Source organism: Falco naumanni, chromosome 7 (assembly GCF_017639655.2).
Source record: "Falco naumanni isolate bFalNau1 chromosome 7, bFalNau1.pat, whole genome shotgun sequence".
Taxonomy (NCBI): domain Eukaryota; kingdom Metazoa; phylum Chordata; class Aves; order Falconiformes; family Falconidae; genus Falco; species Falco naumanni.
In genome coordinates this window covers 6531015-6547330 of record NC_054060.1, presented here as the reverse complement: position 1 = coordinate 6547330, position 16316 = coordinate 6531015, and the positions used below count along the sequence as shown (strand labels likewise).

General features: G+C 45.5%; 1 protein-coding gene across 1 annotated transcript in view; it reads left to right on the top strand.

Moving 5' to 3' along the window:
• PLEKHO2 (pleckstrin homology domain containing O2) overlaps window positions 1-10240 on the top strand; it is a 28763-nt gene extending 18523 nt beyond the window's left edge. The window contains exons 4-6 of the mRNA XM_040601196.1: window positions 261-365; window positions 2940-3038; window positions 5498-10240. Of these exons, the coding sequence (XP_040457130.1) occupies window positions 261-365; window positions 2940-3038; window positions 5498-6724 (1431 nt within the window). The 3' untranslated portion in view covers window positions 6725-10240. The remainder of the gene's footprint in view (window positions 1-260; window positions 366-2939; window positions 3039-5497) is intronic.
• Window positions 10241-16316: the final 6076 nt, after the last annotated feature.

Genomic DNA, 16316 nt, shown 5'->3' with positions numbered 1-16316 from the left:
GCAGAAGGACGAAACTCTTACTTTCTAACTACTTTAGTTACTAGTTGCAAAAATAAAACTACAGCAACAAACTGTTCAGCATAACAAAATCCTGTTCATGAGAGCTATGAAGTACTTGGCAAAGCACAAAGGAATCTGTAGTTTAAACACAGGCTGGAACTGGATGTTATATAAAACCTGAAGTGATATACAGAGAGCAGAGCTACCTCTCTGGTCCTGACAGGAATGCTTAGGCAAAAATTGACTCTCTGTTCTTGCAGGTTCATGATATCAAATTTCAAGCTCCAACTTTGGAAGAAAAGGAATCATGGATAAAAGCTCTTAATGAAGGGATCAATAGAGGCAAAAACAAAGTATTTGATGAGGTAAGAGAAAAAGTGTTCAAACTCCTGTATTTCTCTGTCAGTTCTCATTCGCTGCTTTTTTAGCTAAAAGCAGCACTTGCCCGAGCGCCCACGCTCCCTGTCCTTCCCGCATGCCAGCCGTGGTCAAAAGAAAGAGAGGGATGGTGTGCAAAGCAGGCCAGGTTGCTCCCCTGGAGGCTGGGAGCTTTAAACCACTTCAGTTCCCAGCTCAAGAAAGCAGAACACGCAGAGAGCCATTTGCACCCTCCTACATCTCACTGCCTTTCCCTTTCTCCTGGCCGGGATTAGATGCAGGGAGGCCCAGGCAGCTGGTTGAGTAGATGGTGTGCCAGAGGGGTGGTATGTGCTGCTAAGAGCTAACATCTCATCCAGAGTCCCATGGGTCGCAAGACCTCACCGGAGTCGGTGGGAGATGGTCTGGTGACTTCAGTGGGTTTGGGATCAGCACATGCACGGGAGTTCTCCTCTCCTGGTGGAAGCGGCTGGTGCAGAGAAGCAGCTGCAGCGCTGAGTCGTGTAAAACTGGAGCTGCAGCCCGGAGACTAGTCTTGCCCACACTGCCGTGATCCTCAGCACCAAGCAGCCTGAAGGAGATGAAGGTATTTGGTTAGGACATGGCCCAGCCTTCAAGACTGGAAAAATCTGAAGTGACTCAGTCCACCAGCTATTCCGCTTGCAGTCTGGAGAGAAGTCTGGTGGAAAGTTACATCATGGCCCCAGCCAAACATGCCTGCCGCTCAGCTGGCCCCAGCACACCTGCACTCCCAGATTCTCCTCCCACTCTGCTGCACAGACAGAAGGATGAAAATTGCACATTCTAGAGCCTGACTAACCTTGACCTGCTCCCTGTTAGCTTGTAAATCGGCCCTGGACTAAACCAAAGGAGCAACGTCTGTTCTGTTGTTGTTTCAGTAACTGAAAGGAAGTGCACAAAACCACCATCACAGGAATGACACAGGAAGAAATGGTCAGGGTAACAAGGGGACGAAGCAAACAGCAAGATCTTTAACAAAGGAAATGAAAGCAATGAGTAAAATTTTTGAGAAAAGGCCTAAGCGCTGCAGATACGGTGCTGGAGATGTGAACTCTGAGAGCTTGGGCTTTGCTTTTGTTCAGAAGGGGGCAAAAGCAGGAGGAGAGGCTGGAACATGCTCCTTTTTTTGCTTAAGCAAATGGCACTCAGTATCAAGGTTTTGCTGGTAGTGGGACGTAGGGGTTCCTCAGGCCCTTGGACCAAGTGGGAAGCAGCACGTGGGATTAAAGGGACCAGCTGGGACCGGCAGCAGCCTGAGATGATAAAACACAGCAGCAGAGAGCTTAGCAGCCAGGTCTGCTCTCATGTTTCAGCGGGTGGGAGATGTGACGTCCTGTAATGCAGTGCAGCTCAGCCCTTGCTGGAGCAATCCCGCTCGGGGTCGGAGCTGCCTGGAGTGGCACAGCACGTGGCCGTCTGGTGGGCAGTGAACTCTGCACACCCCCTTGGCAGCACAGCAAGGTGGGATCTCAGGTCACCTCCCTGGCCTGTGGCCTGGGGTTATCCTCCTTATGAGGACCTGGGCTCTCAAAGGGAGCCAGCCTCTAATTCTCATTCATTCCAGTAAGGATCAAACCTCAGATTTAAAGCATTTCTGCACAGGCCAGGCACAAGCTAATGGGTCAAGCCCTCAGCTGGCTTGGATTAGCTGTTCTCTGCTGAAAGAGCTGTAAACCCACTCTGCCATATCAGCCAGAGACTGGGACCCATTTTCTCCTTTAAATCCTTATTTCACCTTTGCCAGCTTTCCTATTGTACAAACTTGTGGTACAAAGGTCAGCAAACCAAGGACGCACTGATGTTTCCACCATCCCCAGTGCTGCCCCTCTGTGTGGAGCAGGCTCCAGCCCTCAGCCATCATGGCATGGGTGGGTGGGCAGTCACGGAGCCGGCACAGAGAAATACTTGCCAGGGGGCTGGGACTTCTCTCCCCACATGCAGGAGGCAGTGGATTTCTCATCTGATTCCAGGAAATAAATTTGTTAATTCAGCTAGAGTTGCAATTAATCCAGGTCACTGCTCACACCTTCTCTTCAGCATCCTGCAGTCATTAGAGCTGTAGAAGGAAAGGTCTGTAACAATGCACTGCTGATACAGTTCACAGTCAGGTCACGGTTATTAATGAGCTTTCACCTCGTAAGATAGCAACAGCAGTTTCAGCGCTGTGCTCTGCCACATGCAGGAGCTGGTCCAAGCCCAGGCTGCAGCAAGGACAACAAAGCTGCCTTGTGTCCTTCCTTCCCTGCCCCTTAGGTAGAGGGGAGGTTAGCCATCACAAACTTCTGAAGGTTGGGTGCGTTGCTTTGGGATGTCTGTTAGATGAACAGAGCTCTGTACAGGACAGATACCTTCATATCCCTCACGTACATGCAGAGCTTTGCAGGCGGACTGCAACTGAAGTCTGAGGCAAAGACTGTAGTTGTGAAATATTCATCCAAATGCTGCATCCCTTCATGTGTGACTGAGAATTTTATAGACATATCTTAAGAAAGTAATGGCCCTTTTCCTTTTTTCTTTCCCTCCTCTTCTCCCTTTTAAAGGTGAAAGTAGATGAGAGCCTTTCCTTGGACCATGTAACTCGGGACAGGGTGAAAATGACCCACGGACGCAGGCCACCCACGAGAAGTCACCTGAAGGAGGTAAGTGCATGCCCCTGGGGTGAGCCATCTCCCCAGCTGGGATCACAAGAGCTGCTCCATCCACTTCGGTACAAAGCCCCAGGGAAAACCCCAGGTACAGACAGCCCAGAGAAAGCTGACAAGGGAAACAGCTTCCTCTGGGAAAGACTGCACCAGCACCTAATGAAGCTCCAGGTTCCCATAGAACTGTAGCTGCTGCAACACATTACAATATATTTAGCTTTCCATAACTCATGAGCTGCTTCACCATCTGGTGAGAGCCATTATAGTTTCACTTTAATCAGAAGAGACGAAGCTCCTATATTTATCTTCTAAGAATTGATGATTTTGTAGCCACAGTGGTCTAAAGGTATAAGAACTGCACGGTTTGTGGGGAGAAGCTGTATTTTTTATTAAGCTAACCGAAAAAAGCAGACAAGCTTTCAAGCTTACAAGCCCTTCCTTAGGTCTGAAACAGAATACATTATTCTCCCAGGCAGTTTTATGGACTAGCCTGTCTACTCTTAACTGACTTTCTGGATCTGTGACTTAAAAAAAAAAGAAAGAAAAACCAGCACAAAATAAACCTGCAGTTCATTTCCATGGGAGATGTTCTTACTAATGTGTGATTCCTGTGATTTATGAAAAAGTTTCCACAGACAGATTGATATTTCAGCAGAGCATTAATCTCAGCCAGGGTTTTTAAATCAAACCTCCTTTCTTCAGACTTCCAAGACTCTGACTTATGTGTCTGCATGGCACTCAGATGACCCTCGTGCAGAAAATGAGATGCCCCGAGACTTTTTACTTTGCATGGAAATGGAGGGAGAGTGTCTCTTCTAGAGAAATGCATGGGAATGAATCATAGATTCCCATCCACTCCTCCAGAAAACCGCAGGAGAAAACATGACAAAAGTCACAGCAGCACTGAAGTGTGGATTTTCTGTTGCCTAATATGGGTTCGGTAAGGCAGGAAGCCCTTCCCTAGGCACTAAAAAGATCTCTCTCCCCTGCTCAGCTCACTATGTTCACGAGATACCTCTGAGGTTAATACCTGTAAGACCTCTCACCTTCAGCCAAATTCAGGGGAAACTGGCTTACAAGTTCAGAAGCAGGAATGAGGGGAAAGGGAGTGGATAGAGCCTGCAGAAATACGTGTGTCGTGGCTGCTGGCTGCAGTATCATGAAAGAAATGGGATGAACAATGATTTCCAGTATCAAAGCCGGCCAGGTGAGGACGGGTCAGGGCCAAGCTGCCAGGATGCAGCTTGCCTCTGTCTCTCTGATGGCCTGGAAAGGCAAAGAGAGATTCTTAACTGAACTCTGCGCTGCAGAAGTCTGGCCCTGGCTACAGCTACGCCTTCATGTGGTTTTGGGTTCACACAGGAACTGTCACCCTGTTTCTCCCTCTGGGGCACTGAGCTTGCACACTGCAATGTCTTTACGAAGTCCATCCTTTTTAGGAAAAAAAAACCCTACTAGAGTGGTTTCCACACAGCCTGTGGCTTGAAGGAGGTTTAACCAGCTGAGGCTTGGTCCCAGTAAGACAGGGATGACATCAAGTTAGAGGAAGCAAGCAGAAATATTGCGATAGTATCCATGGCCAAGCAGTCCAAAGATCAGCTTGGTTTATATGTTCAAGTAAAACTATGACAGTCCCAAAAGCAGAAAGGAGGTGTGCTTTGGGTAGGCGTGTTGGTAAATGAAGGGGGTAGAGGGATTCAGCTACCACAGGATAAAGAATTAAAATATAGCAGAGCTGACCACTTAGCACCGACAGGAAAACCAAGAATTAAGGTTACTGTGGACTCTTAAAATTAAGAATTAAGGCTTTGAGGCGTTCTTCTGAAGGAAGTAGTAAAATAAGTTCTGTGCTTTTGTCCTAATTCTTGACTGCTTATGGTTACTGGCTTTTGCACAATATTCTCATGCAAGTTGCTGCACTATCAGTCAGAAAATAACAGCAAAATGCCTGTGACATTCACAGAATGTACTGGTCTGGGGGAAAAGCAGGACTGTGCAGGGGGATCAAAGTGCTTCACTATGCATTTAAGATTTGCTGCAATGTACATGACTTCACCCAACTTTCTTCTTTGTTGGGTGAAATGTTTGGGACTGATGATTATCATAGCTCATTAAATTTTAGCACAGCAGATCACATTGGGTTTCGTTTACCAGAATAACGGAGGTAGAGCTGGCTACGAATGTTAGAGGGTAGCACAGGGCGATGCTGCATGGAAGAAGCACAAGCTCCATAGATTGCTCTTGAGCTATAGAAAAAAACTGCCCTTAAGAGCACCGCTTTTGTTATCAGTCAGGTTCTTCTTGCAGTGTTGACAGTTCTTAAGTATATATGGGGTGGATGTGTGAAGCGGCAAGCCCTTGCTTGCTGTGCTGGTTGTGAGGGTCTTGCACTTAAATGATGGAGCACAGGATTGATGATGGTGTAGATACTGAAAAAGTTCTCTCTTCTATTTCAGGCTGCCAAGTCTACATCAGATGGTATCCTGCGACTAGATCTGGATATAGTGGACAACGGACCGCCAAACTTGGATTCCACCATCAGTGAAAGTGACAATGCACCACCCCAGAAAGAAACTCCAAAGCCACCTATGCCACCCATAAAACCCACTGGCACAAAAGAAGACCAAGATGCAGGGAACAATGTTCCTGACCAGGAACATAAAAAACCTCTGTCTCCTCCGTTGCCTCCAGATAAGAAGCTTAAGGAAGGCATAGCATCAAAGGACAGTGTAAATGCCGGGGAAGAGGACTCTGTAAACCCAGAGGAGAATGTGGAAGGATCCCAAGCACCAAGCGAGGAGAACAGAGAGAACCTCATCGAGGTCAGCAACAGGGGCATAGCAAAAGCACCAATTCCTCTTCCGGACAAGCTAAAAGTAGCTTGGGACCAACCAGTCCTTGAGCCTAAAAACACAGAAGACTTGAAATCATCAGGAGATAGCAGCAAAGACAACGTTGCTGAGATTGCTGCTGCAGATGTTACAAAGCCTCTGGTTCCTCCTAAGGTTCTATCAGAAAAAATGCTAGCCACAGTGAACTCCAGCCATGGTGATTTGGAAGCCGGGGGCTGGGAAGACCTGGAGTCTGACAGGTCCAAGCCCCCAGTGAATGGGATTGCAACCAGCGAGGTAGCAGAGTTCACATCCCCAACAGCTGAAGCTGAAGAAGGAAATGGGAGAACCTCTGCCAAGAAGGAACAGCAGACTTCAGCAGAAGAGATACAGACTTCCTTAGCTACAGAAACAGACCACGACAGTGTAAAAGCAACTGTGGAGGAGAAGGAGTGTGCAGAAAGCACTTCAGGTCTCAAACCTCGCAGTTCTTCTCTGGGAGACTTGCTGTCTGATTCCAAAAATACACAGAGAGCACTTCCAAGCCAAGGTTTCCCCAAGGGTTCCCATCAATGCTTAGCTAAAATGGAGGAGAAAGTTGCTAATGAAAGGGAAAAGGCAGAAAAACTTCTGCAGAAGGTTTTGCGTGAAGGGTTGGAACAGGCCCAGGAGGGGAATGGACCCCCAGTGATGGCAGAGACATTGCTCAATGAGGCAGTAGAGCAACTTCGGCAAGCTACACAAGTTTTGCAAGAAATTAAAGGTCTCGGAGAACTGAAAAAAGAAGCAACACAGAAACAGAAAGAAAAGCAAAAGGATCTAGTGACTCTTTATAGAAGAAGTGCTCCCTGACATACTCTTCGAAGAGACTTCTTTCTCAAAATCAAAGCTAAACATTTGCCATTTATGATTTGTACCATTGCTAGGCCAGTGTGTAAAAGGTGGTGTTTTGCTGTGCACACACCACGTTTATGGGACAGAAATGAGCTTTCAGTTATAGCATCTTTTTCTCTTCATGTTGTACATACCAGTTCAGTTCTAATCCTCTTAGCACAGCAGAAAGTTACAGGACATTGAACAGTTTCAGAAATGTGAATGCTCTTTAAGGACTATATCCAAAGTCCTTTCCATGAATCAGGCCTTAAAAATTACTAGTAGTGAAACCAAGCCAGATTTTTGAAAGGAGCAGAATGGCTATTCTAGCAAAAGCCTCTGTCTATTTGTATTTACAGAGAAGCAGATACCAAATTACACTGGCACTTATCTGGTTTTCCCAGTTACATCACTTAAGGATAAATGTAGTCAGTGTTTGTTCACTTGCTGGCAAGGTTTCCCAGACCACCTGGCCCAGTGTACATCTGGGAATGTAAAGATAAATGGTTTAATCTTCTCCAAAGATACTCATAAAACCACATCCACGATTAAAAAGTGACCTCGCACAGAGGCAAACAAAGACTGGCCAGTTCGTGGCTACAAGTAGCGTCCTCAGACCTGGAGCAGCTGTATGAAGCACTGAGTCTGGCTCTGCAGAGCTTCAGGTGTGCTAAGCACTGTGTAAGTGAACACAAGTCTCAATGCATCATTGCTAGGCGAGTATTAATTGTTCCTGTTTCGTTAATAGGGAACTGAGGCAAAGAGGTTACACTTGGCCTTCGAAGGAGTGTCTTCTGGCGACGCAACACATTTATTATTGAGGATCATACCTATCTGGTAACTCTGAATCCCCTCATCATTGTAGGGAACAATTAGCCAGGCATTTGGAGAACTTGTGTCCAGGAGAGCCCCAGGAGCTTCTTAGGAGAGCTGTCATTAGGAAGCTGGGATGTGTGTTCCTTTAGCTGTAGGCTCACTCTCTGTGTTGTCTTGGGATGTTAACTGACAAGAGCATGCATCAGGCAGCAGGTCTGGATGACATCCCTCTTCCTATTTAACATGTCTCTACCTGCTGTGTCCTGGCTAGCCTGAAAGCCACGGTTTGGCACAGACATCAGTAATTGGAGTACATGGAGGGAAAGGCTTTTTGCACGCACAACTTTGGGGCTGGTCCCAGTGGCTTAAGTACATTAAAATAAAAATGCATCGCTACAGAAGGGTCTGAGGAAGGCATTGCAGAAGGCTCTGGCACAATTCCCACAACTTCCCTGCCCACCCACTGAAAGCAACCACAGCTCCCGTGGTCTTTTGTGATTACAGCTGTGTTAAAATCATGTCTTTGCACCACTGCTGTATTAGGCCCTCACCTGGGCTGCGTCCCCTCCCCTAATCTCTACAGTTGCTCTTGATGACAATCGTGTGACAGCCTGAAGGGCTTCTCCTTTGCTTGAGCCAGACTCTGGAAGCATGGAAAAGGGTGATCTTCCCAGTCTGGTTTTAAGGAGTGACATGCTACCTAAGATCTCGTCTCTCATTTGCTGGCACTGCCCTCTTAGCTCACCCATTTCTTTTTCTTCTGTTCTTTCTTTTATAATTTCCCAGGTTCCACAAGGCTGCAGCAGGCTGCAAATACCCTCCATAGCAGCAGCTCAGTAAAGTTTCATCTAAGCCTCTTCTGAGGCTGGGCAGTGGGCACTTCAGGTCTAAGCACAGAAATGTTGGTTTTGGGCTTCCAGATATCCTGGTTTTCACCGCCCAGAGCCAGCAAGACAGGCAGCGACTAGAACTGGTGTTTCTGCCTCTTTTGATTAAACCAGCCTTGGGTTTAGTGGTCTGTCCCCCTCTCAAGACAGCCATAGACATTGCACGGGAATTCACTTGTTATTCTCTCACGTGGAAAGTTCTACACAGTCAAAACACTCAGGGCTCAGGTGCCAAAAAGCTCTGCTTTGAGACAAAAAGTTTCCTACGTCCTAAGCCCACTCCCAGGCACGCAGCCTGGAGCAAACTCTGGATCTGTGTCATTTGCTGCTGTAGATTCAATGTGAACCGTGGGTCTTATTCACCTTTCCAGACATACTTAGGACAAGGGCTAATAACACAGACAATAATCAGTGCCTATCTGCTATCTAAATGTATTTTTCTGCATGTGCACTTTTGTTTACCGAACACTGTGTGGTATGAATGTGAGCTGTCAGAACCTGGTGTGCACTGGAAGTCAAGGGACATCAGCTACAGAGAGCAGGGAGGCTTTTGCAAGATGCAGTTCTTTAACGAGAGATTAATTAGATGGGGGAAAAAACAGTTCACACTCACAGGAATATAACCAGGGCAAACTCTGGGTCCAGGTTCACATCCCAAAGCTGAAGCCACTCCTAAACTCCAGGATGGGCAAATCAAAGCCTGGAACTGAAAACCCAGGAAAATGAAAACAGCTTATGGGATAGCTCAGTCCCCTAATTTATATACAAAGGCTTTTGCTCTCACAGGTGTTTTGTTGTGGCAGTATGTTCTGTGGATACTTGTCTGACAAAGCGCTGATGAAAATACCCAGACATCCCTATCTGTTACAGCCAAACCTACAGGATGTGCTTATATTTACTGTATATTTTTATATTATACTGAATATTCTAATGAATAAATGTCTGACATGTTACTGAATACCCATCAGTAGGAATCTTAACAGGTAAAACACCCTGTATCTGTTAAGAAATGGACAAGTTAAATCATTTTACAAGCTACAGCTAATTACTGTATTTGCTGTACTAACAGAACTTACTAGATTTGTATTATGTCTTGTAAATAAGTATAACTTAAATGGAATCTCCATAGCACCCAGTAACTCTACTGCTGAAAATGCTATGTTAGACACTCTTTGGTTTTAACTATTTTTTCTAATAGTGTTCGTAGATTCATCGTAAAATGTCTAGCCCAGCTGTAAACCTGATTCACCTGGACCTTGCAGGAAAAAAACCATCATGTTCCTTCTGCAGTTTTCCCACTTTTCTTCTCATTCTGGTCATAAGCCAGGCTGTGCCTAGGGCTGGGGAGTGGGTTCTCCTGTAGCTGCCTCCTGGGGTGTTTTTACATCATCCTCTGAAAATGGCAGTGCTGGGCAGAGTCAGAGACAGGATCCTGGTCTGCTCTGACCTTATACATTAAGTCCCATCTTCGGGGTATGCCCTGCTACCATGCACTTTTTTTTTAATCTTCTTTTAAACTTAACATTTAAACTTGCATCTAATTTCTGGCTGCACTAAGGCTGGTTTTCTTGTGCCTGAAAACCCTCTGGGCATGAAGCGCTGGGGCTTGAGTCTGTGTTTTGGGCTGTGCCGCCAGGTTACATGTCTGTGACAGGAAGGAAGTGAGTTTGCAAGCAAGCAAATGTGGATGGCTATCTGAAAAGCAACTGCTGCAGCCCGTGGAAAGGCAGCACTTTGTCTCCTGCTTGTAAAGAGCTTTTGAGATTTGGCAATAAAACCCCCCTTTTAAATATCAGCTGTTTAAGAGCCATTTGTCCTAAACAGGAGCAAAGATCCACCAGCAGCAGTACATGGAGGCTTTACCCTGGAGAAGGGCATGCTGTACAGGCTGTGGTCAGGCTGGGGTGAGCTAGATGCTGTGCTAACCGCAAGTCTGGAGGAAGGAGAAGCGCTGGGGGCTGCGGCTGGCACAGAGCTGGAGCTGCTGCTGCACACAGTGCAGTTCCTGAGTCATCCCTGCCTGCCAGCTTGGCTGCCTTGGCCAGAAAGCACGGCCGAGGCCAGGATATGCTCCTGCTCCTTCTGGAAAGCAGTGGGAAGCATCCTCATTGCTGGAGACCTCACCAAGTGCAGTCTCCAGCAGTGCTGTCTGGGCAGCCCTTAACAGCTTCATGTGGACTCTCTGGTGTCTACAAAATGTTGAGCTAGCTCAGCAGTCATCCTTGTGGTGGTAAGCAAACCAGAGCCTCATTCCTCTGCCCAGATGCCAGTAAGCTACGGGAAGATTCGTACCATAGTGACTGCTTCCCTTTTGTGAAAACTGGGCAGGAACTGGTCAGTAGGTTCAAAAGTTACAAGGAAGCAGGGAAAAGAGTGCAATATACACGCCATCCTATTGCACAAGTTTGGCTTCATTTGTCTAAAAAAAATGAGCTTAGCAACTCCTCTAACCCCTTGCTGGGAAGGGGGCTGTTCCTCAAAGGAACCTCCAAGACACAGGGTTTATTTCTATAGATACACTGTAAAGAAAGGCACCCTCTTCCTCTCACACTAAGAAAACAGACAATACATCGCATTCTGGCCTTAAATTGTTGGTAAGGAAGGCAAGTGTCTAGCACCACGTAAAACATGATCTAAAAAAATGCAAAAGAAAACATACATAATATTGGCATATGAAACATTTGCCTAATTCCTTTTAATCCAATGGATAGTCATGGGTTACTGGTTTAAAGAGACTATGTTATCACGTGAACTGAAATAAAAAATGCAGGTCTTAGGTTCCGTCCAGTGATTGCACAGGACTCAATAATTTGCAACTGAAAAAGAGCAGAAAGAGCTCTTCCAGTCCTAGGGTGCCAAAAAATTTACTACAGCATTGGCTGCTCTACTCAGATGACTAATTATTCTTGCTATTAAAAAATGTGGGTTTTTATCTAAAATATGAGTCATCAACAGTGAAGCTCTCCAAGACTTGCCCTTTCCAGTTTAAAGAGACAATTTGCAGGCACAGAAGTTATCCACCATGTTTAGAGAATGGAGATCCCCGTTTTTTTATGATATGCAAGTTCACATACTTCAGAAAGCCAGTGCTTAATTTATTCCAGGAAACTTAGTCACCATGTTCTTCTAGCACCTTACCTCATGGCTAAGCAACCCACAGTATTCCTGTGACAGCCACCAATGTGATGTTACAAACCATTAACAATTTCATTCTCAGCAGCAGTCCTGCTGCCTGCGATCAATGCAAGGTATTTTAAGCCACGTATTTCCCATCCGCTCCTGGGTATCAGAGACCCAGTCCCACCAGCTTCACTTCAGAGAGCAGCTGGAGGCGTAGTCCTCGCATCTCCTGCTTTCAGTGTCAGTCCCTTCTGCCTGAGCTAGACCAGCCTAGCAGTTCAGAGGTTGTAAAACACAATATATGAGGACATGGTGAAGGAATCCTACCTTAGTGCATCGTTACTGAAGGTGACGTAAAGCACGTGTATTCACACCTATAGAAAAAAAAAAGAAAATGGTGGAATATTGCAAAATGCCGTTTGGACGAAGTTATTACAGGAGGGATGGCTGTCAACAGCTTATCACATTGACTGGATAAAGGGAAAAAACCAAAGTTGGCTTAACTTGCAGCAAAAAAGGATTAAAGACCTCTATTTAGGAAACTTCCAGGCCCAGGGTGGATGTATTCTAGAATGGGATCTCCACCACTGGGATTTCTTAAGAGCAGTATGCAGGGAAGGTGGGTACATCTCACCCTCTTCTGCATGGAAAGGTGGATGAAACCGTTACCTGAGGTCCTTCTCAGCCATATGGTTTCTGCAGGACACTGACAGAAGCCTCAACAACCAGACTCAGGGGGTAATAAACACCACAGGCTATTCAGGTCTTTAACCCTGTTTTCCCTCTCACTGAGGCACTGTGAGATGATAAACATGGTGCTCTACATGTCCCCTGCGACCCTGCTCACACCTCCTCAGCTTGGCCTGCCCTCCCCAGCTTTATTCTCTTCTCTTTTCCAGCTTCAGATTTCAGTTCTTGTCTCTCCTCACCTTCCCATCTCATGTCCCTTCTCTGCCAGAACAAGTGATTCCTGGAAAACTCAGCACTATGTTGGTAGAAGCTGTCCATAAGTTTTAGTTGTGCCGCTGCCAAGAAAAACCTCCTTACCTTTTGCCCCCATTGGATTCATGATAAGTTTCTACATCCCCATGGGAGATAAGTTTATGCTTTGGAATGTGATCAGTTTTCAAAGTCAGGAAATTAATTTTAAAATTATTTGCTCAAGCTAAATGAATGAATGGATCAAAATGCTGGGAACCCAAGCTAGAACTACCTCAATTTTTTTGACCAACAACGCTATTGACAGGTCTTTTATAGCATCTTCCAGTACCTTAAGGTGGTTTGTGACCAGGAATGAATTCCGCCTTGTAGTGCAGCCAGGAGGGACAGTGGAGCTTCTCACCATGAAGAATGAAGCAGATACTTTTATTTTTAATTGCTGCAGTAGTGACATTTTGCAGCAAACATTAGATGACCTGAACATTTAGGTAACCAGATGAAGTGCTCCTAAAACCAGCAAACAAACCAAAAAGACAATTTTAAGAATTTGTCCTTTGACAACTTTTTTAACCCTTAGCAGTGATAGGAACAGACCTCCAAATCCTGCCTTCTTTGGGCAATATGACAGTTAAAGAATTATTTCTAGCCCGTAAGTGGATAAGACATACTGTGCAACTACTACAGACAGGTGTTAAATCTACCATATTGTTCATTTAAAATAAGAAATGAGAACTTGAAGTATTCTGGAGATGTTCTGGGGGAAAAGACAAAGCCATCTGGAGCAGAGATGGTAAGAGTGTGTACTGGAGAAGAGGTCAGTGGTAGGAAGAGGGCAAGACATGGGGAGGCAATGCTAAGTACTATCTCCTGTTCATGGGTAAGGATGTGACATACAGGCAACACAAACAGATCCAAACTCTCCTTTCCCTCAGAACTACACAGTAGGGTCATATCCAGAAATAAGGATATTTGAAAGCTGGTTACTGGCTTTCCCTTACCCCTTACTGAAACATTTAATTCCCTCTTGGTCTCTAAATAGTTTCAGATGCTCGGTGAAGTTTTTAACTATATTAATATTTTTCCCTCCCACCCAAAAAAACTCAAGTAGTTTTGGAGGAAAATTATTTGTTCTTCTGGAGAAACCTAACCTTGCACAGAAAGAAATCCTTCTTAAAGGAGAAATGCTAATCAGTTTTAGATTAAAGTTATGTAGCGCATTACTGCATGCTGGGATATTTATCACTGAAATTGATAAAACACTAGAAAATCTCCAAAAGTCCAATGGATATGCAAGCCAGCATGACTAACTGGGTGAGGATCTGTGCAAACAAAGCTGCAAGTTCCTCTGCTATTTCATTCGCAACAAGAAGGCAATTTTGAAATACTGGCAAAATACCCCGCATTTGTTTATACCACATCACCATGACAGCAAAGCACCGCCCCGTTCTTCACGTATTGTACATCTTTGCAAGAAACAGTGGTGAAGGGGAAATGAAGCTCAAAGCAAAAAACACGGCCAGATGTCATACGGGATATCACACGAGATACAGGCTTGGACCTATGTTCTCCAGTGCCAGTCCCCAGCACGTGGATAACATTCCTGTCCAAGCAACAGAGCCTCTGATCAGCTCTTTCTCTGGAGCAACGCTGAATTTTCAACAGCACGGGTTGAATTTACTGAACAAGGCAAATAAATTCCGTGTGTTTTTGACTGCCAAGAACTAATGAACTTCTGAAAGGTCATCAGTTCCAGCAATAGTTATGTATTCAAATGACAGGATTGCTCTCAGCTTAGTCACACTTCGGCTGGCGAGTCCAAAACCACCCACTTCCAAGGGTGGAATCAGGGCCTCATGGGAATCGCTGGTGAGAAATTTTCTGGCAAAACATTTTCAGGGCAAAAAAGCAACCCAAAACAGTTAACAGAAGACTACAGATGTGGAAAAGTGTCCCTGTTTAAAAAAAGTAAGAAGAAAGCTTTGAAAAGTTGACATTTCAAAAAGGGACAGTTTGTAGCATGAAAACACAATTTCAACACTTCATTTAATTTACATTTTTTAATTTACCCTAAGTTTCTAAAAGTATGAAATTACATATTTTGATGGAACTCATGTGATTGCTTCCTGTCTGCTTACAGAAGTTTTAATTATTTTTTTCCCCTTGCTCTAGATAGGGGAAGAGAATTCAAACCGTTGGGAATGTTGATAAATGGGAAAGCTCTTTCTGTCTGACCTAGGCAGACAGAATAGGATTCTTGTGCATTTCTTTCAAAATGGGTCACAGATGAATCCAGTCTGGCTCCTCTGCTCCTCCAAGGAGCAGTTTCATTCTCAGGTGATCCAGTCAGGCCGTGGGCTGTGGTGGTCTATTTGTTTTGGCTTAAGACAACAGTAGCTGCACAGGTACAGGGTTGTGTTTTTTAAATAAGTCTGTCATTGCTCAGAGAGAAAATGCCATTTTCTCGGACAATCACAGTAAACTTACAGATGTCAAAGGAAGCAGTCCCTAGAACTTCTGGAAGGACTCTGGTCTCATTCCTGTGACGGGCTTGCATTCAAGAGTGTCATGTTCTTCTGGTAAGCAGCTCGTTTGGAATGATGATATTATCAGCGCTAAACACAAGAGATGTAAATTTGGGGGCTTGCAGCCAAAGCCACCATTCCTATAGAATAGAAAGAGCACAGGCTGTTCTCTACAGCTCTGCATGCTCCTGCTCTGCTCATTGCAATAGAATCAGAGGGCAACCTCTGCAGCAGCCCCGTCCTGATTAGACATCGCCCCTGTGGACTATGAGACGTGTCAGCAGAACAGAAGGAATTTTTTGGCCTCCACATCAGGGCCCTCGGAGGACCCCTCCTATTCACCACAGCGAGTAACCGCAAGTTGAAAAGCAGCCACTGCCTACCCCAGTTTCCTGGCATTTAGGTAGACACTTGCATCGGCTAATTATCACTAGCCTTGTACTACCCACTGCTCCCAAATATTGCAATGAACTTCTTTAGAGAAGAACACAGTATCTGCATGCAACGCCACTAATACCATGGAAATAGCGTCTGGGTTTGAAGATGTAATGTCCACAGATGGGTTCGGCACAAAGGCACTGATGACAGGAGCCAGCTCTTTGGGTTTTGACCCCAATTTCTAGATTCAGCAAACAACGGAGGCCAACAGAGTTTAATTATTATTTGTTTTCAGAGTGGCTAGGCTCTTGACTGAGTTACTGTGGCTGTAACTGAGCTGTGTTACAAGCCATCTCCAGCAAGAAGGCACTGGAGCAGGAGGTAATTGAGGGTTGGCTCCCGGAGGGAATTTTCCCTTAAAAGGATAACTACATTGTCATGATGAAACCAGCTTGCTTCCACTGCCCGCAGAGCTTTTTGCAAACACGGCTGCCAGAGCTGGGGGTTGTGGTGAGTATTAGCAGCAGACAGCTAGAAGCAGCAGGGCAGTGTCTGCTCCTTAAATGCTACGGGAACTCCGGCCTTTCTCAGCGATGCTCTCCCATGAAGGGCAGCAGGACATGCAGGCAGCCCCAGAAGGTCACTTCAGTGCCATGTAACGAGAGGCCAGCTCCTACCATCTGCTCAAGGTAAAATGAAACCTAAGTGAGGGATTGCAACCAAAGAAACCAGCTGCACAAGAAGCGCTTGCACTCAAAAATCATCAACATTTTCAGAGAGGGGCAGGCAGGATGCCAGCTCAAAGCATACCAAGGCCATGCAGGAATTTTTCCAATTAAATATTTTTCCACCAGAAAATAACCAAAGCCCCAGCTTTTCATTTGCAAGTCCATGGAACAATTCTGATCA